This window comes from Aspergillus terreus, genomic scaffold, assembly GCF_000149615.1.
Source record: "Aspergillus terreus NIH2624 scaffold_10 genomic scaffold, whole genome shotgun sequence".
Lineage (NCBI taxonomy): Eukaryota > Fungi > Ascomycota > Eurotiomycetes > Eurotiales > Aspergillaceae > Aspergillus > Aspergillus terreus.
Genome location: NT_165933.1, coordinates 719064 through 739000, shown reverse-complemented (window position 1 = coordinate 739000; position 19937 = coordinate 719064). Strand labels below are relative to the sequence as shown.

General features: G+C 58.4%; 7 protein-coding genes across 7 annotated transcripts; 3 read left to right on the top strand and 4 right to left on the bottom strand.

The window, feature by feature from the left end:
* Positions 1 to 404: 404 nt before the first annotated feature.
* On the bottom strand, positions 405 to 1978 carry ATEG_07106 (putative very-long-chain acyl-CoA synthetase family protein (CefD1); the record flags this gene model as incomplete). The annotated part of the gene is made up of 3 exons (XM_001209792.1): positions 405 to 408; positions 454 to 1906; positions 1969 to 1978. 3 exons carry the CDS (start codon positions 1976 to 1978, stop codon positions 405 to 407), a joined length of 1467 nt encoding a protein of 488 aa, XP_001209792.1.
* Positions 1979 to 3729: 1751 nt separating this feature from the next.
* Positions 3730 to 5396, top strand: ATEG_07105 (putative MFS transporter; the record flags this gene model as incomplete). Its single annotated transcript, XM_001209791.1, has 4 exons — positions 3730 to 4081; positions 4128 to 4265; positions 4383 to 5173; positions 5226 to 5396. The coding sequence occupies 4 exons, from the start codon at positions 3730 to 3732 to the stop codon at positions 5394 to 5396; spliced, it is 1452 nt and encodes a 483-aa protein (XP_001209791.1).
* Positions 5397 to 5568: 172 nt separating this feature from the next.
* Positions 5569 to 6896, bottom strand: ATEG_07104 (NAD(P)/FAD-dependent oxidoreductase; the record flags this gene model as incomplete). The annotated part of the gene is made up of 2 exons (XM_001209790.1): positions 5569 to 6053; positions 6101 to 6896. The coding sequence occupies 2 exons, from the start codon at positions 6894 to 6896 to the stop codon at positions 5569 to 5571; spliced, it is 1281 nt and encodes a 426-aa protein (XP_001209790.1).
* Positions 6897 to 8330: 1434 nt separating this feature from the next.
* ATEG_07103 (aminotransferase class I/II-fold pyridoxal phosphate-dependent enzyme) lies at positions 8331 to 9668 on the bottom strand (the record flags this gene model as incomplete). The annotated part of the gene is made up of 3 exons (XM_001209789.1): positions 8331 to 8660; positions 8709 to 8851; positions 8903 to 9668. The coding sequence occupies 3 exons, from the start codon at positions 9666 to 9668 to the stop codon at positions 8331 to 8333; spliced, it is 1239 nt and encodes a 412-aa protein (XP_001209789.1).
* A 783-nt stretch (positions 9669 to 10451) lies between these two features.
* On the top strand, positions 10452 to 13065 carry bioDA (adenosylmethionine-8-amino-7-oxononanoate aminotransferase; the record flags this gene model as incomplete). Its single annotated transcript, XM_001209788.1, has 5 exons — positions 10452 to 10639; positions 10687 to 10780; positions 10833 to 12145; positions 12204 to 12796; positions 12890 to 13065. The coding sequence occupies 5 exons, from the start codon at positions 10452 to 10454 to the stop codon at positions 13063 to 13065; spliced, it is 2364 nt and encodes a 787-aa protein (XP_001209788.1).
* Positions 13066 to 14092: 1027 nt separating this feature from the next.
* ATEG_07101 (biotin synthase) lies at positions 14093 to 15328 on the top strand (the record flags this gene model as incomplete). Its single annotated transcript, XM_001209787.1, has 2 exons — positions 14093 to 14299; positions 14369 to 15328. The coding sequence occupies 2 exons, from the start codon at positions 14093 to 14095 to the stop codon at positions 15326 to 15328; spliced, it is 1167 nt and encodes a 388-aa protein (XP_001209787.1).
* A 433-nt stretch (positions 15329 to 15761) lies between these two features.
* Positions 15762 to 19121, bottom strand: ATEG_07100 (cation-translocating P-type ATPase; the record flags this gene model as incomplete). The annotated part of the gene is made up of 4 exons (XM_001209786.1): positions 15762 to 16400; positions 16451 to 18503; positions 18565 to 18830; positions 18888 to 19121. The coding sequence occupies 4 exons, from the start codon at positions 19119 to 19121 to the stop codon at positions 15762 to 15764; spliced, it is 3192 nt and encodes a 1063-aa protein (XP_001209786.1).
* Positions 19122 to 19937: the final 816 nt, after the last annotated feature.

The window sequence follows — 19937 nt, the reverse complement described above, 5'->3', positions numbered from 1 at the left end:
AACACCTCCCAATCAGCCGGGGTAAACACCTTGTATGCATCATCATCCGGAGCCAACCAGTAGAACTGGTCCGTCTTGCCCTCAGGCACCTTCGTTCCGATCTTTGCAGGATCGACACCCTCCTCGCGCAGCGGCACCTTGTTCTGCTTGTGGTTGTGGATGTGCGTCGAGGCCTCCACGATCCGCAGGAAGACGGGGACCGCATACTTGGGTAGCTTTGCGCGGGCAAACTGGGCGAATGCCTTGAAATCAAAGCTGCTGCGTGCCTCAGGGGTGATCTGCACCGCTGCGCAGCCGGCGCGGCCTTCGTGATGAGGGACTAGGACGCCGTACACGTTGGCTTCCTGGACGCCCGGGAACTGTCCCAGCACTTCTGCGACTTCTGCCGTGGCACTGTCTCAATATTAGCTATAGACCTGCATCAGGGAAGTTAAAAACAGAGCGGAAACATACACATTCTCACTCTTCCACCGGAACGTATCGCCCAGTCGGTCGAGGAAGTACCAGCGGCCGTCCGACTGTCGGCGGAGCGCATCGCCAGACCGGTACCACAGGTCGCCCTTTTTAAACACGTCTTTGAGATACTTCTTGTTAGTAGCATCCGCGTTGCGCCAGTATCCCTGGAATGCCTCCTCGTTCGGAATGTTGACGAGCATCTCACCCCCAACCTCGTACGGGTTGCGCACCACAAATCCCGTCTTCCGATCGCGAAGGACGTCACCAGTTTCGGGATCAATCGCGACAGGCACAAATGTGTTGTGCATGATCATGCGCATGATGAGCCCATGGTGGCCGACACTGCCCGCGGTAAACGGCCCCTTGTTGTAGTTGAACAGGCCGAAGATACCCTCGGTGCTGTTGAAGAACTCGCCCACCTCGGGCACGCCGAAGCGCTCGCGAAACCGCTCCCAGATATCCGGGCGCAGGCCGTTGCCATACATGCAGCGCACGCGATGGTCGCGGTCTTGCGGCGAGGGCGGCGCCGCCATGAGGTAGCGCGCGGCTTCGCCGACGTAGACGAAGACAGTGGCGTTGGAGTCGCGCACGTCCCGCCAGAAGCCGCGCACGCTGAACTTCTTCCCGAGGGCGATGCCGACGCCCTTGACGATGGCCGCGATCATGGCGATGGCCGATGTACCGTGGTACAACGGCATGCAGCTGTACCAGATGTCGCCGTCGGGGCCGCTCTGCTCGTCCATGGAGCCGGCGCGCAGGCCCAGCGTCGTGTACAGCCGTGACATGGTGAACGCGCAGCCCTTGGGCATGCCAGTCGTGCCGGAGGTATACAGCAGGATGGCGGGGAACTCGCCGGACATGTTGAAGGCACGCTTGTTGTCGTCGGCGATGGTCGTCGGGAAGCTGCTCAAGTCGGTCTCGATGGGGATCAGCTCCATGCCGAGCGTGTCCTCGACGACGCCGCGCGACTCCTCCATGCGCACGCGACACTCGTCGTCGTCGTCGACGAGGACAATCTTCGCCCCGCTGACCTTCAGACAGTGCACTAGGGCGTCGCCGGCCAGGTTGTAGTTGATGGCCGCCGGGGCGCAGCCGATGCTCCACAGGCCGAGCCAGACGAATATGAATTCAGCCCGGTTGGTCAGATACACGGCGACCAGATCGCCCTTTTGCACGCCTTTCGAGAGAAAAAAGTGCGCCCACCGGTTCGCCTGCGCCAGGACATCGCGGTAGGTGTAGACGCCCTCGCGCGTCCACAGGCACACCATGTCCGGGTACTGGGCGACGGCTTCCAGGAAGACAAGCCAGACGTTGCCAACGCCCTGTGCCGCGGCGCGCTCATACTCCTTCATACCCTTGCGAAGCGTCAACAGGGACCGGACGTCTTTGGAAATGTGGAATTTCGCATCGAGATACTTGGCCAGCGTGACCCCGCCGGCGGCCGCTGCTACTGTGGGGAGTTAGCAGGTTGTCTTGACACGAAAGATGTATTAAACCGAGAGGGAGACATACGGAGGGTCATGATAGGTAGCAGCAGGAACAGTAGATGAGGGTGGATGGGATAGGGAGCAGGGTGTTATGGCTGGCAATGTATCCTCAACACCAGACAGCACCTCAATCAGGCCCATACCACACGGAGTACCCGTATTTGCCGCCATTGACCCTCGGTTGAAGCTTCTCCGCATTTGCTAATGAATCGGTTTCATTTGCCATCCACAGTTAGGCCAGTCTGATCGTCGGCCAGCCACCGACGCTGTCAGAGTGCATAGCGGGTTATGCCAGTTGTGCCCATGCGGGGGATGCATCCTCGGCTTGATACCGTTGCCGATAGCCGGTCAAGCTGTTGGACGTGGATCGTAAGGATATTGACAACGGTCGAAGCCTTATAGGTCTGTAGTAGTGTCCTGTAGATTGTTTTAGTGCTCCATACAATATTCATTCTGTTCGTTTCTCTTTTCTGGTGTCGCACATCGAGATACCTCGGCAATAGGTCGATTACTCATGTAGAGCGCACTCTCCCCTATCCGGCTTCAGCCATCGCGAACACGAATCATGGATTATGGAGTTGCCTGCTGCTGCTTGTGGGGTCGGGTAAAGTGTCTGCCTGTCAACTGACATTCATATAGACCGTGGTGGCCTACAAGTATGCCAGGGTTTTCTTCAATAGTACATCTTTGGAGTCCTCAGAATCAAGTACTAGCCATCCCATGGAGGACCACTTGCTCTTGGGACGCCAGCCGATGACAGACTTGATCAACTATCCTGCTTTGTCCGATACCGATGAAGCGATTTGGTCATCGTCTGTCCATCCAATCCCATCATTCCACATTACCATCCTCAACCTGAGCAATCAAAGCCCAGATGAACAAGCTGACTTGAACTATCGCTCAGCTTCTTCGTCAACCGCTTGGTGAATCTCCGGACATCGATGCCCGGTCGAGCGTACGATAATGTCCCGGGGATGGCATGTCCGACCAAGGGCTGTGCCTATTACTTCCGATCCTACGAGATCGATATAAACCCTATCTAGACTTGGCCTCCAGCAGTATCCAATACCACTATTTCCTGGTCCAACAGCTTCGGCCACCGTCCGCCCGCCGAGAACCCGCCAAGTGCGTTCTTTGTCTTGATGCTCCGCCCCGCAAGGGAGCTCTCGATATACACGGACAGCAAGAGCTTGGCATATATCTGGGGGAGGCAGTGCAAAGCTTGGGGAGCGGCTCGAGAGTGGCAGTCGGTCATATGGAAAGCCTACATCTTATTCGTGGCAGTCGAATGAGCTCATTTTCTGTCCACTCAAGCAGCGTCCGCATCATCGCTTGACTTCTTCCCTCGTGAATTGCCGCTCTGGGCGTGGGCTGGCCGTCTTGGAAGGGCTTGGAGCGGGCAGAGGTTGCACCTACAACGGTAGTTTGTGTGTCTGTTGGTCTGAGAGCGGTATAAAACCCCTGTTCGTTGGGGTAGAGCTGGGCTTGGATGGTCTTGGACTTGTCTTGTCCGGACTACGTGACGCTCAATGATATTTCTCTCTGCATTTCATACTTCCCCGGACCCAAATCCCCGCACGTTTCCACGTTGTATAGCGTGGGGGTTTGCGGGGTGCATTTGATGAACTGACAGTGGGATCAGACTGATGGATGGAAGGGCTGGAATGACAGGGTGTGTAAGCGTATAAAAGGCCGTGTCCCGGGGTCGATTGATCAAGATGCTACTCATTTTCGTCTTGTCTTTATAGAATACACAATACACGATCTTTGTCCTGACTGCTCCAGCATGGCAACCGAAAAATCAGACAAGCACGGGATAGACCCGGAGGACAACCCGACGGCTCTACACCGAGAATACACGGTCACTTCTGAGGGTGTCAAGCAAACTGCAAAGCAGACGGACTACTCTGGCGCGCACAAGAAGACAGACCCTGTCGAGATTCGTCTCGTCCGGAAGCTAGATCTCTGGATTATGCCTACCCTCTGGGTTATGTACTGGTTGAACTACCTAGACCGGAATGCCATTGCCTTGGCTCGTCTCAATGATCTGGAAGAGGACCTCAATCTGTCCTCGTCCCAGTATCAGACCTGTGTTTCTATTCTGTTTGTCGGATATCTCCTCGGGCAGATCCCAAGCAGTAAGAGCCCCGTCTAACATGGATCTATCACTAGCTGACTCCACAGACATGATCCTGACAAGAGTCAGACCGTCATGGTACATGGCCGGGTTCATGGCCCTGTGGGCTGTAGTCAGCTCTCTCACTGCCCTAGCAAAAGACTTCAAGGGTCTACTCCTTACGAGGTTCTTTCTCGGTGTGACCGGTACGTGTCCACAGCCCTTATAACACAGACTAGACATGCTTACCCTTCCATAGAAGCCCCATATTACCCAGGTACATCCTCCACGACGCAAATATCAACCCCAATCTAACCTCGCAGGCGCCCTCTACATGCTCTCCATCTTCTACACCCGCAAAGAGATCGCCACCCGCATCTCCGTCCTCTACACCGGCAACATCCTCGCCACCGCCTTCGCCGGGCTCATCGCCGCCGGCATCTTCCACGGCATGGACGACCTCGGCGGCATCGCCGGCTGGCAGTGGCTCTTCATCCTGCAAGGCGCCGTGACCTTCGTCGTCGCCGTGCTCTCCATCTTCACCCTGCCCGACGACCCGCGCGAGACCCGCTGGCTGACTCCCGAAGAGCGCGCCCTCGCGCACTCCCGCATCGTCGCCGACACCGTCGGCGCCCGCCACGAGACCAGCACGCTCAGCGGGCTCAAGGAGGCCGCGCGCGATCCGCGCCTGTGGCTCTTCGCCTTCATGCAGCACATGCATCTCGCCGCCAACGGGTTCAAGAACTTCTTCCCCACGGCCGTCGAGACCCTCGGCTTCAACACTACCATCACGCTGGTGTTGACTTGTCCGCCGTATCTGATTGCCGGCATTATCTCAGTGTTCTGGTCGTGGAGCTCGGGAAGGTATAACGAGCGTACATGGCACATCACGGTGGCGAAGACGATCGCTATTGTGGGGTTTGTGTTGGGGTGTGCGACGCTGAATGTTGGGGCCAGGTACTTTGCCATGGTCGTCTTCTCGATTGGCACCTATGCGGTGAATAGTATTATCCTCGGGTGGGTGTCGAGTACGTGCGGCCAGACCAAGGAGAAGAAGGCGTCGGCATTAGCGATTGTGAATACGATTGCTAATGTGTCATTTATATGGACCCCGGTGAGACACCTCCAAAAGCCACGTAGGGTCCTGCATGCTAATTCTCTTGTAGTACCTGTGGCCGAGCTCGGATGAGCCGCGATATACCATCGCCATGTCGGCGAGCGCGGCATTCAGCGTGGCGTGTGCGACCAGTGCATGGGTCATGAAGCTGTGGTTGATTCGCACAAATCGCAAGATACGGCAGTCGAACGACGAGACTACGTTGTATTATGCTTATTGATAAACTCAAGGGAGCTTGGTGTGCGGTGGGAGAACTATAGGATGTAGCGGGTGCAGAAGCGGTTTATGCAGTGTCAAGGGGATCCTCATGGGCTATGGACGTTGAATGAACATTCGCTATACAGAAATCTAAATCATGTTTTGCCTCAAAGCTAGTGTGCAGGCTACTGTCGCTATATAAAATCACGCCATTCCTGTGTTGGCACGAGACTCTCATGTACTCCTCGGTCTGCATGGGCATCTTTCCACGCCCAGGCCGTGTCCTTTGCCTGACCATTGCTAACTCCCAGTAACACGTTGGCCACGTAGTTTCCAATAATGGGGAGGAACTTGTAACAATGGAAAGATCCTCCGACTGCCAGATATAGATTCTTCAGACGATTATCGGGATGGCGAGTAATCAGAGGATGCTGGCTTGGAGAGATAGAATCCCAGCATATGCGGTAATAGTCCGGTTTGCGGTCGTTCTCCAGTATCTGAGGCAAACGGGGCTTAATCTTCGACATGCTGTCGGATTGAAGACCTCTCGGCGCGAGGAACTGATCGTGATCAGCTGGGACCGATATTGCGTGGCCAGAAGGGGTTCGGATGGTGTTTTTGAACGACGTGGAGAAGGTGAACTTGAGTACTCCAGCAGCATTGGGCGGGATGATCTCTCCTAATACAGCATGAGCTCTGATATTAGGTATATTCAGCAATACTCACCTTGTTCCCCGTACACCAGCACTGGCAGCTGGGAGTATGCTTCTTTTTCCGCGTCTGACAGGTTGAAGTGCGCGACGCAGACTCCAGCTGCTGAGACCTGACATTCCACACGGTCTGCCTCATCGAGCTCCAATTCATCCTCGATTGAGGACATCAACTGGCTCGTCCATGCCCCAGTAGCCAGAAGCACCTTGTCCGCTGTGTACGACCGCCCATCAACAGTTTCCACTCCTTGCACTTGCCCATCTCCCCACACAACACGACTAGCTTCGCCAACTTCATAATTAACCCCCAGCTTAACAGCCTCTGTAGCCAAGATCCGCAGTGCATCCCCCGCATCAGCCCATCCCGCCGACGGGTTAAAGTAATACGACCCAAACGGACGACAATCCGTCTGACGCAAGAGACCTCCCCAGCGCGTCCGCACCTCCTCTTCCGTCAAATCGACAATAGAGTCATCCTGGCCGCATGCGCGAAAGTTCTGGCGGATACGCTGCGGCACATCACTCGCCTTTTCGTCCATTGCGATCCACCCAGACTGGTGGTAGACGCCGGCTTCTTGGAAGAACGGGAGGCTTTTCCATGCATCGATGGCCTCGAGACCGAGCTGCATATACAGCGGGCTGGAGTAGTCCGCGCGGATGATCTTGTTGATGTCGGTTGAGGCGGCGGTGTTGCTGGGCGCGGGCGCGCGGTCGAGGACGGTGATCCGGGATGGGTCTGGGATGCGGCGGGCTAGATGGTATGCTGTGCTGACGCCGAAGATGCCCCCGCCGACGATGAGGATGTTTTCCATGTTGCTCTAGGGTTGTGTGTAGTGAGGGAGATGCAGATGGTTGATGTGATCGGACGATGAGGAGCAGAGTGAGGGGAAGCTGCAGATGATATCATGTTATCTGTTTGCTCCGCTGGCTTGTATACTCCATGGTGTATAGTAGCAAAGAGGTATATTGGGAAGAGTTCTGCCAGAGCTATCGATTTATGGTCGAAAGTATACAATAAACTCTGTCTTACATCCAGGTAATGTCAACAAGTCGATGATTTATCATGACGAAGGATAAGCATGAGATTACTCTTTGCTGGACATGAATCCCCATCCATTGGCATGCCTTCCAATACACCAAAGCACAAGCATTGCTTACCAGCCCGATGCCATCTCTTACTCCCTCTGCTTCACCCTTCTCCCTGAATAGATCCCATACTCTCCTCCCTCAATGCCATGGCTTCCAACTCAACACCCGACTTTGGGCGCGTCCTCGGGGTGTCCCCCGACGAAGCATGTCTGGGCTACGTTTATGCATACCGCCGCCGTTGTCGTAATATGATCGACAGCAATGGACGTCGACAGATCGGGGAATGTCTACGGCAAGGAACTGAATGCCTAGAGCGAGGTCAGGAACCTCCGGGGTGGATCCTACATCGCATAGCTGCGCTTGGGTTGTGTTGGAGCCACCAGTACCAAATAGGTAATCTGTTGATGCAATGGCAGAATAAGGTGAAAGAATACAGGGAAGAGAACCCATCTGTGAATGAGCCGGCAAGGACTCGCTCGGGGGCTATCTACGAAGCTCCACAGGGTCGTACTCAAGCTGTATGTACTTCCTTCCTGCCCTGCGTATTGGCGGCGTGCTAATCACTTGCAGGCGTATGACCCGGCCCAGTTTGTGGCTCCCCGGCCCGTTCGACAAGACCCTGAGGATACTACGGAGCCCCCGGTCCCCGAGTTGCAGGTACGCAGCAGTCCGGCGCCGACACCGACAAACGATCAGCTCATGTCTGAGCTACCGTATGCTTCCACTATGGATCTAGGCAAGCCCCTCCATCCACCACGAATGCCGAAGCCGGTCGAGGGCGAGTGCTGCATCTGTCTTGTGTCCTTGCACGACAAAGTCGGTACGGAGTCTGCTGGCCAGCCTCGAAATCTTTGCACAATCGATGGTCTGCCAGATGGATACGACCCTGCGCAGTGGCTATGGTGCAAGGGCCATTGTGGAACCAACTACCATCGCAGCTGCATATTATCCTGGTTGAAGAGGTTTCACGACCCTGCATGCCGGACGTGCCCGACGTGTCGGGAGAACTGGGTTCATTGATGGTGATGCTAGGGGAAGATATCTAGCTGTGCCTTTCTTTCCCTTGAGACGACCAAAGTGTAACACCGCTCTATTGTCAAACATCATTATTGTAATAATAATAATCACAGTCTACTTTTCGCTCAATCAACGCTCAATCAAAGCCGAGCACTCCTCTTCTCCGTCACCCCATTCAACCATCGCTGGATCGTCGCGACGAGCCCATCAATTTCCTCCGCCGTGTTCCCTGCATGCAAGCATACACGCACGCGTTCCTTGCCCGCAGGAACCGTCGGGGCCATGATGGCACGCACGATAAACCCATCCTGCTGGCAGATCCCTGCCAGCTGGCGCGGCATCGGACTGCGCAGCGAGAATATCGGGGAATGGGGGAAATGGTCGACCTCGAACAGGGCAGAGTCCGGCGTGTCCAGCTCGTCCAAGCGTTTGCGCAGATACGAAATGTTCTCCTGGAGTTTCTCTTGCAACTACACTCATATCAGCAAACGCTCCACCCGAACAGTAGGTCTACATACCGGCTGCGTCTCGCCCGCAGACAACATCTCATACGCCGTGCGGATGGAGGCAAGGAACGGGAACCCCAGGGCCGTCGTATATATTAGACTGCGGGCATAGTTGATCAGATAGTCGCGCGTATCCGGACAGCAGAGCACAATCGCTACAAACAATCAGTACATTCCAACCCGCAGCCCACGGACTATCGACTCACCTCCATGGCTCGCGAGCGCCTTGCCAAACGTATGCACGCGGATGAACATCCGCTCTTCGAGCCCCAGCTCCTGCACCACCCCCGCGCCCCGAGGCCCAAACGACCCCGTCGCATGGGCCTCGTCGACGATGAAATACCCGTTGCCCCGCGGAAGAACCCGGTCTACGACGTCCACGAATTCCCGCAGCGGCGCCACGTCCCCGTCCATGCTGTACAGCGACTCGACGACCACGAACACATTGCGCGAGCCATCGCGCACCGCCGGGTCCGTCTCCACCTGGGACTGAAGCACGTCCGCCAGGCTGGCGGGACAGCTGTGCGAGAAGGCGATTTGCGTGCCCGCGCGCGACAGCCGCATGCCTTCGCGGGCGCTCGCGTGGACCAGCTCGTCGTGGACGATGACATCACCCGGCTGCGGCAGGCAGGACAGCACGCCGACGTTGGCGTCGAAGCCGGAATTAAAGAGCAGCCCGCTGGGCGCGTGGTGGAAGGCCGCAATGAACGCCTCTAGATCCTCGGCGTAGGCGGAATTGCCGTCCAGCAGGCGGGACCCGCCGCTGGCGAAGGGGTGCAATGGCGGCGCATCGTGCAGATGCTCGAGAAACCGGGCTCGATATGCCGGCGAGGTCGATAGCGAGAGGAAGTCGTTCGACGAAAAGTCCACCGACGACGGAGGGAGCACGGTCAGGCGTCGTCGCGACGATTTGGCCTCTCGTCGACGCAGGGCCTGGCGTAACGACTCTCGCAAACACGATGGCTTTCCCATTGCTCCGTGGTAATTGATAATTGATAGACAATGCCCCGCTAGACGTTTGATCGTCCTTGTTTTGTACTACTGCGGGATTGACTCGGTCGATTCACTCTACCTCGGAATACTATGGAGACAGGAGTAAACCGGAGGCCGACATGACACCGGGTCCTGCTAGGGCGCGGAGAGGCCCATTTTGAGCCCAGCACACCGGGCGTGGAGCCCGCCATCGACAGCAAAAGAAATCATCGTCGGTGGAGCTGAAGGAGCCGGGCGATTGTGGCGTGGGCAGTTAGTGCGTGTTGAACCGAAGGACCCAGTCAGGAACCGCTGGGTTCAACAAGTCGGGGAGACGGAGTACGGAGTAACTGATCCTCATGACCAACATATGAGAGCAATTGACTAATTCAACGGATGATGAAGAATTGGTTGCCTTATGTCGTGTTGGATGTTGTACGGAGGCGAATGTCATCCAACGTGTATGACTGTGTCAGGCCTCCAGGTGAACGGAGTACATACTCCTAGCCGGGACGCCTGGCGGCCTTACAAGTGGATAAACCTGAGGTAATGCTTAACAATCCAATTCTTTCAGGTGGCAATTGATGCTCAAGTAAACTGAAGAGAGCTGTATAGTTATTTCTGTCTTGTTGCTGGTTGTGCTGGTGGCCGTTGCTGCCTCAGGCACCCTCAGCCTACCGCGGCTCTTCTTCGGCGTCATTCCCACTCCATCGACTCATTCTCTCCATGTAGTTCTGTAGTCCTTCCTGTTTCTCCTTCCATTGCTAATCTTTCAATATTGCCATGCCGCCAGTGGGAGCTGCTCTGTGGCGCTCGCTGCGTGCCCACCAGGTCTACGGCGCCAACACCGATGTCGGCAAGACTATAGTCTCGACGGTGCTCTGCAACGCCGTCCAGCGCCAGAAGACCCAGGGACAGGCTGCATTCCTGAAACCAGTCTCAACCGGCCCTCTAGACGATGCGGATGATCGGTATGTATGCTGTTCTTCTCTTGGATCCATTGACTCACCCTCGACAGCCACATCCAGCGCTACGCCGCAGGCACCATCACCAAATGTCTATATCAATTCAACGAGCCCGTCAGCCCGCATCTCGCCGTGCAAGGCTTCTCTGTAAATCCTCTGCCATTTACAGTCCCCGGGCTATCAAGTGCTGACAACAAAGGTACCCCCCGACGATGATATCATCACGTCCGTCCACTCGACCCTCTCCGACTGGGCGAGCAACGGCGTCAACTTCGCCCTGGTAGAGACCGCCGGCGGCGTGCATTCGCCCGGACCAAATGGAAACTCCCAGGCAGATCTCTACCGGCCGCTGCGGCTGCCAATCGTGCTGGTCGCCGACTCTCGCCTGGGCGGGATTTCCTCGTCCATCTCCGCGTACGAGTCGCTGTTGCTGCGGGGCTACGACGTCCACTCTGTCCTGCTCTTCCGCGACGACTACTACAAAAACCACGAGTATCTGCGCGACTACTTCCAGAAAAAGAGCATCCCGTTGCTGCCGCTACCTGCGCCGCCCGCGCGACCGGCGGTCCAAGATCCAGACGCCGCCGCGCGCGATGCCGAGGCTATGGCTGAGTACTACCACCGCGTCGCGCAGGGCACCGACACAGCCGGACTGCTGGAGGAGCTGGCGACGAAGAACGCGAGCCGCATCGAGCGTCTCGAGGCGATGGCCGGTCGCGCCCACGATGCCATCTGGTACCCGTTCACGCAGCACCACGGCATGGCGCCCAAGGACATCACGCCGATCGACTCGGCCTACGACGACTACTTCCAGACCTACGCGGGGGGCAAGCTGCAGGCGACGTTTGATGGGTCGGCGTCCTGGTGGACGCAGGGCCTGGGCCATGGCAACCCCGAGCTGGCGCTGTCCGCGGCCTACGCGGCCGGCCGCTACGGGCACGTCATGTTCCCCGGGAACATCCACGAGCCGGCGCTGACGCTCGCGGAGACGCTGCTCAATGAGATGGGCAACCCGCGTCTGGGTAAGGTGTTCTACACGGACAATGGGAGTACGGGCATGGAGGTCGCGGTGAAGATGGGCCTGCGGGCGGCGTGTGCGCGCTACGGATGGGACGCCAGCGCCGAGCAGATCAGCATCCTCGGGCTCAAGGGCAGCTACCATGGGGATACCATTGGGGTGATGGACTGCTCAGAGCCGTCGACGTACAACAAAAAGGTCGAGTGGTACCGCGGGCGCGGGTACTGGTTTGATTTCCCGCAGGTCAAGATGGCGCAGGGGGTGTGGAAGATCCAGATGCCACCCGAGGTGGACGGCGCATTAGGCGCGGACCTGGAATTCCCTACGCTGAGCAGCGTCTTTGATGTGGAGGAGCGGGTGCAGTCGGACGCCGGGAAACGCTATCACAAGTACATCCGACGCACGATCGAGGGCCTGGTGCGCGAGCAGGGGATGAAATTCGGATCGCTCATTATGGAGCCCGTCATTCTGGGCGCTGGGGGCATGCTCTTCTGGTTCGTACCAGCCTATCCATATTATCCCGTCCATGACTGGCGCATACTAACGGATCAGTGACCCCCTCTTCCAGCGCTGTCTGGCCGACGTCGTCCGCGGGCATCCAGAACTCTTCGCCGCTAACGCCGCCGCCGCCCCCCGCGGAGAAGACTCCTGGTCTGGCCTCCCGGTGATCCTGGACGAGGTCTTTACAGGTCTCTACCGGCTCGGGCGCCGATCCTCCGCGTCGTTCCTGAACATCGACAGCGACATTGTGGTCAACGCCAAGCTGCTCACCGGGGGCCTGGTGCCGCTGTGCACGACCATGGCCAGCAACGAGATCTTCGCGGCGTTTTCCAGCCCGGAAAAGAGCGACGCGCTCCTGCATGGCCATAGCTACACCGCCCATGCGGTGGGCTGCCAGGTGGCGGTGGATTCGCTCCGGACGATGATGCAGATGGAGCGCCGTGGGGCCTGGGACGCCTACCGTCGGGATTGGCAGTCGACTGCGGCCATGGCCAGCGAGGCCTCCCGCTGCGGGGATGCCCCTGAGGTCTGGAGTGTGTGGTCGCAGGGGCTGGTGAAGGATCTGTCGTTTGCGCCGGGGGTGGAGGGGGTGTTTGCCATTGGGACGGTGTTGGTGATTGCGTTGAAGGATGCGCATGGCGGTGGTACGTCTACCTTTCTCACTTTTCTTCTCTTTCCTACTCATCTCTCTTCCCTGCCCTGAAACGATGTGACGACTAACATGTGATGACCCACAGGATACACTTCGACGGCGGCCAAGGGTCTCCAAGAGATCCTTCTGACGGGTGGCCCAGGCTTCAACGTTCATTCCCGGGTGCTCGGAAACGTGCTCTACCTAATGTCTAGTGTGACCTCCAGGCCCGAGGCACTGCGGGTGATTGAGGAGCGGCTGCGGGCGGGCTTGGTAGGGTAGTGTACGGAGTAGCGGCCCAGTGAGTCATTGTACAGAGTAAGATTTGTCTAGTAGTGGTGAACTATGGTCCATGCACATCTATGGAGTATTCCGGAGCAAAGAACCGCCTGTCAAGAGACTGTCGTGAATGAGCAGTTGTAGGATCTGCAGTGAAGGGACGGTTAAGGTTATCGTCGGGAGAAACACGGCCCAAGCCAGGAACAGATTTTTCACTCCCATCCAGCAGGCCACATCGTCGAATTGCGTAGCAAATAGATTCGTCTAATGCTGCCGATAGCTGCTCTGTGCCGAGCAACCCCTGCCAGGGGCTGCCCTCCACAGGACGTCTCCTTCTGCTGGCTGCTGCTGCCTCCTGCATTACGGAGTACTCCTTCCGGCATTCCTTGGCCAAGTGGAGCGATGACGAGACACGCCGCTCACCCGCTGGATCGCCCGATCTGCTCTCCGTTTGCCGGCTCGTACTGTGTCTGTTCACCGGCGCTCCGTCTGGGGTGTGGTGTGGTCTGGTCTGGTGCTAGCTGGTCATGGCCATGGTGCGTGGCTGCAGACTAACGCAGGGAAACTCATTTCCCTCCTTTCCACCGGACAACAGTCATTTCCGGGCAAGAATTGAGCGATCGAGCTGGCTGTGGCTTTCCCAGTTTCTCTTGATCTTGTCCGGTGGGTGTCACTGCCATCGGTTGAACGGCGTTGGGGTCAACACGTCTCACAGCAATGCCAACCGTGCCAACCGCCCACCACCAGATGGACAAGCGCCCACACCTTTAGCAGACGGGGGATTGCATTGGAAATGCGCTCACTGGTCTGGCTTAGAGTTTGGCGGGCTCTCCACTGCAGAAGTATGAGTAATAGCAGTCATGGCCTGCATCGGTGGACAGGCGTCCGTGGGTATCCCGAGGTTAGCAGGTAATAATAGCGCTTATTATCGCATGCTTAGATTACTCCGTATACGGACTGTTCGTACTACTCTGACCTCGACCCCTCTTCATCCCACCTGCACACACTGCGTATACGCCTCTAGACTACAATGTCGTTCTCTCGGGCCTTCCCCAGGGCTCTCCTGAGGAGATCCTATGGCACCGTGCAATCATCTCCCAGCGCCGCCTCGATCGCCAGCAAGATCCCTCTCGCCCTGCAAGAAGCCACGGCAGCGACAGCCCCGCGGACGACCTGGACGCGCGATGAAGTCCAGCAGATCTACCACACGCCGTTGAACCAGCTCACCTACGCTGCTGTGCGCTCCCATCCCAACATCACCCCCGCTCCATCTACATACACACACATACTCACCAAATGAGAACAGGCCGCCGTGCACCGCCGCTTCCACGACCCCTCCGCCATCCAGATGTGCACGCTGATGAACATCAAGACGGGCGGCTGCAGCGAAGACTGCTCGTACTGCGCGCAGTCGTCGCGGTACAACACCGGCCTCAAGGCGACGAAGATGTCGCCCGTCGACGACGTGCTCAACGCCGCGCGCATCGCCAAGGCGAACGGCAGCACGCGGTTCTGCATGGGCGCCGCGTGGCGCGACATGCGCGGCCGCAAGACGAGCCTCAAGAACGTCAAGGCGATGGTGTCGGGCGTGCGCGAGATGGGCATGGAGGTGTGCGTGACGCTGGGCATGATCGACGAGAACCAGGCCAAGGAACTGAAGGACGCCGGCCTGACGGCGTACAACCACAACCTCGACACCTCGCGCGAGTTCTACCCCAGCATCATCACGACGCGGTCGTACGACGAGCGGCTGCAGACGCTGTCGCATGTGCGCGATGCCGGCATCAACGTGTGCTCGGGTGGTATTCTCGGCCTCGGCGAGGAGGACGCGGACCGCGTTGGGCTGATCCATACTGTTGCGTCGCTGCCGTCGCATCCTGAGTCGTTTCCCGTCAATGCGCTCGTGCCGATCCCCGGCACGCCGTTGGGCGACCGCAAGATGATCTCGTTCGATAAGCTGCTGCGCACGGTGGCGACGGCACGCATCGTGCTGCCGGCGACGATTGTGCGGCTGGCCGCGGGGCGTATCTCGCTGTCTGAGGAGCAGCAGGTCGCCTGCTTCATGGCTGGTGCTAACGCTGTGTTTACGGGCGAGAAGATGCTCACGACCGACTGCAATGGCTGGGACGAGGATCGGGCGATGTTTGACCGCTGGGGATTCTATCCTATGCGCAGTTTCGAGCGTGATGCGGACAACGTTGCCCCGACTGCTGGAGTGAAGACGGAAGATAAGGCAGCTGCTGCGCCGGCCGCAGGGAGCTCGTAGATAGTCCGTACTCAATCAATCATGTTCATGGATGTGTATGTAGGCTGCAGTGATCTGGTCAGGTTCTTTTCTGTAGGATGATGCGCCATATCAAGTCCGTCAGTCTTGGGCCCTTGGCGATATCGAACGGAGTATGACCCGTGCACGATGGCACAACTGTTGCCTAGTTCTGAGTGTCTATTAAAGCGTCCTTGCTCTCGCCGGGTCTCTCTACTCCAGGAGACTCCGCGAATGCTTTGCCCGACTGGATACGATAGTCCCGACTGACCTACAGTTCCTAGTCTACCTTCATGATCTGGTATGCACTCAGAAAGTCTAATCAATCATGTTCATGCTAGTCTATACTATGATCATTAACAATCCAGCATCATGCAACTCATCAACTAACGCTGCCCTCTCGCTACAACTCAGCAGAGCGAATGCACCAACACCCTCAGACCATCGAGGTCTCTCTCTTCCCCTCGCCAGTCACCGTCGTATCCGTCCGACTCATACTCGTATACCGACTAAAGTCCTTGGGCATACTGCGATCCGGCTCGCCCGCATCGACAGCCCGCTTGTCCATGTGCCGGAAGAAGATGCGCTTACACCACTTCCACAGCTCCACACCCCCAATAAACAGAATCGCCTCGACGACAACAACGCCCCATTCCCACGAGATGCCGACATGGCGGAACACCTTGTCGTTGATGACGGGGATGTACAGAATCGGGAACGTTGTCACGAAGCCAATCATGATCCCGCAGAAGAGGAACTTGTTGCGCCACACGTCCAGCATCCACTGCGTAAAGTACCGCTTCGAGTCCGGCTTCATGCGGAAGAAGCTGCGCCGCATGTCCATCAGCTCCCACGCCAGGAACAGTGCGAACCACGTCATGCACACGAACGTGGTGGCCCGCGCGCGGAACACCTCGTTGCACTCCGGGCTGTTGTTGCTGTTGCAGCCCTCGGCCAGGTCGCCGTTGCCCCAGCCGAAGAGCACGAGCGAGAAGGCCGCGAGACACAGGGCGGCCATCCACACGCCGTAGACGAGGGTGTCGACGACCACTTCCCAGGTGAAGATGCCTTGTTTCTGCGGGGGTTAGCGGGGCAGACAGTATAGAGGGGATGTGGGGGACTCACGCTCTGCGGCGGGCGGTTCATGATATCCGGCGCCGCCTGCTCCATTCCCAGGCCCATATCCGGCAGACCGGACGTGATCATGATGATCCACAGGATCTCGACGGGCGCGATGGGGAAGACGGACTGGCCGTTGTGGTCCTTGAAAGCGAGACCCACGAGAAGGGTCAGGGCGAGCCCGACGTTCTCGGCCAGCAGGTGCAGCACAAACTTCTGGATGTTATCAAAGATGCGCCGACCCTCCTCGATGCCGTTGATAATTGACGCAAAGTTGTCGTCCATCAGGACCAGCTCCGACGCATCCTTAGCCACGTCCGAGCCGGCCTGCCCCATGGCGATACCGACGTCGGCGCGCTTCAACGACGGCGAGTCGTTGACGCCGTCGCCGGTCATGGCGGCGTAGCGGCCGCGACGGTGCAGCGCGTCAATCATGCGCACTTTCGTGTTCGGCGCGCACCGCGCAATAACCAGCGGCAGCACTGGCAGCGCGTCAATCTCCTCGTCGGTCAGCTTGTCGAACTGGCTGGCCGTCATGACCATGGCGTCGGCGACATCCTTGGACAGCGTGTGCATGTCGGCTGGGATGATGCCGACCTGCGCTGCAATCGCGCGCGCCGTGCCCGGGTGGTCTCCAGTCACCATGTGGACGGAGATGCCGGCGCGATAGCACTCCTCGATGGCGCCGGCGGTCTCCGGCCGAGGCGGATCGTACAGCCCGATCAATCCGCAGAAGACGAGGTCCTTCTCGACCTCGTCGCGGTCCGGCACGTTGTCGTGGTCCGTGGGGCCCTGGTTCGGCCGGCAGGCGAGGGCCAGCACGCGCAGACCCTCGCTCGCGAGCGCCTCCATGTTCTGCAGGATCTCGTCCTTTTTCTCGTCGTCGAGGGCCACGGGGTCCGCGCCCTGCGTCCAGGTGACGGCGGTGCAGCTGTCAATGACGCGCTCGACGGCGCCCTTGGTGAAGACCATCTCGCAGCCGTCACGGGCGAAAATCACCGACATCTTCTTGACGGTCGAATCGAACGGGTACTCGGCCTTTTGCGTCCAGATAGGCTTCTCACCCTTGACCCAGCGGTCCCGGCCCCAGTTGAACCGCGACGCAAACACCTGGATCGCGATGTCCGTGGGCTCACCGCGCGCCTGCCACTCCTGCTCGTGCTCGGACTTGTGGACATGCGCCAGGTTGGCCATGGCCGCGACGTTCAGATAGTCCTCGAGCACGGGGTTATCCTTCAGTAGCTCCATCGGGTCAGCCGGCTCGCCGTGCGCATCGCGATCCACGCGCACAGGCGGCTCGGCCAGCAGACTCACGTCGCCCTCCTCCGGGTTCAGCGGGTCATTCGAAGAACCCACGGAGTACGTGCCCACGGACGGGATCCAGGCGCGCTTGGCGACCATGCGGCCCTGGGTGAGGGTGCCCGTTTTGTCTGAACAGATGTTAGTCACGGCGCCGAGGGCTTCGAGGGAGTCGAGTTTCCGGACAATGACATTGCGCTGCACCATCTGCTTGGTGCCCACGGCCATGGTGATGGTCAGCACCACGACCAGACACGCGGGGATCATCGCCAGCCCCGTCGCCACCGCGTAGATGATGACCTCCTTGTCATCGCGCATCTCGTTGGCGCCCATCACGATGACCGCGAAGATGACCGCGATCACGAACAGCGCCAGCGCCAGCTTCGACAGCTTGCGCTGCAGCGGCGTGCCCACGTTGATGCCGAGGAACCGCCCGACCGCGTCCGTACAGGTCAGCGTCCACGCCTGCACGTACCACCGCTTCTTGGTCTCGCCCTGCGGCCCGCGCTTGACGGGGCGTTTGCGCGAGTCGCTGGCCCGCAGCGCTGCGGCGATGGCGCCGATCTCGGTGCGCATGCCGGTGCCGACGACGACGCCCCGGGCGCGGCCGCGGGTCACGGTCGACGAGCTGTAAGCGATGTTGAGCCGGTCGCCGGGGCCGGTGTCCTGGTCGAAGACGGCGTCGACTTCTTTCTGCACAGGGAGGGATTCTCCGGTCAGGAGGGCCTCGTCGGTTTCAAAGTTCATGGCGTCGACGAGTCTGGCGGTCATCGAGTTAGTCCAGGCCATGACGTGCCGGATATGTATAGTTCGCCACATACCTCAGATCCGCAGGCACCGTATCGCCCACTTTCAATTCCACCATGTCCCCCGGGACAATCTCCGGCGCCGGGATAGTATTCGTTTTTCCATCGCGGGTGACGACACCGGTCGGGGAGCTCAGCGACCGCAGGGAGTCCATGGTCTTCTCGGCAGCGTAGTCCTGGTAGACGCCGACAATGATATTAAGCCCGATGACAGCACCGATAACGCCACCTTCGATCCAGGACTGGATGCCGAAACTGACTGCCATGGCAATAATAAGGACCTAAGATAGCAGGGTATTAGCGAGGCATGGACATAGAAATGGGTCGTGCACACGAACCAGCATCATGGCATTGGCAATCTGTCTAATCACAATCTTGGCCAGCGACACGCTTTCTCCGCCCTCCAGCTCGTTCTTCCCATACACGTCCAAGCGCTTCTTCGCCTCGGCGGAGGAGAGGCCCTCCTCGCCGTCGACCGACAGCTCGCGGAGGACAGCATCGTAGGGGAGGGAGTGGGCCGGCTGGGAGAGCGGCTGGGCCGTGAGGTCCTGCTGCTTTTCCTGGTCGGGCATCGTATGTCTGTAGCTCGTATGTTGTGCTCGTCTGAAGTATGTAGTTTGTTGTTGTTTGTATGAATGTATGCTTCTCCAGGGTCTGGGTAGTCTACTATGGGATGTCCCTAGGGTGGCTCCATGTAGATAGTATCCTCCAAGGAATGCGAGTCCATACACGGAGGACGTAAGTCAAGATCAATTCGAAGAAAAACCTGCTAAGACAGCTCTGAATCTACGTTTTATAAGAACTTTCGTGCACCTCCGGGGGGACATCCAGGGTATTTAACTTTGACGAGCGACCAGATGACGCGAACAACGACGAGCCCTTGGCATCTCCGTTATCAACCTCGACCGACGCCGACCCAGGGATCGATTGCCCGAAAGGCAAGACAGCATCCATGGAATGGGGGGCATGTCGCCTGTCGCCTCCCGGGGCGATGATGCAACGACCCCCCGGAGAGGCGCGGTTAGGGCTTGGCGATGGGCAATGGGCTGGATGGCTTCATCGCGGCGGAATGCCAAGGGCAGCGGGAGCCTTGGCGGGCCTTGCCTGGGTTCCCGCCTGCGACGCCCTGGTCTCTTGGTGCTCTCGGCGTGGTGCATGGCGACTGCTCTGCTCCACTGGGTCTGCTTATCGTGGAGAGGGAGGTGGTGTGCCAGCCGAGTTATCCGGGCATGGGCATGGCTGCTCTCGGGTCGCTGGCGTGATTGGGTCTGCCTACATGGGCCGTTCTCGTTCTCGTATACTCAGATCCTTGCGCTAGAGGATCTAGCGGGGGCATTGGCGTGGTGTTTGGGGAGGTCGGTCGAGCCTGGATGCATCCTGGTGCAGGC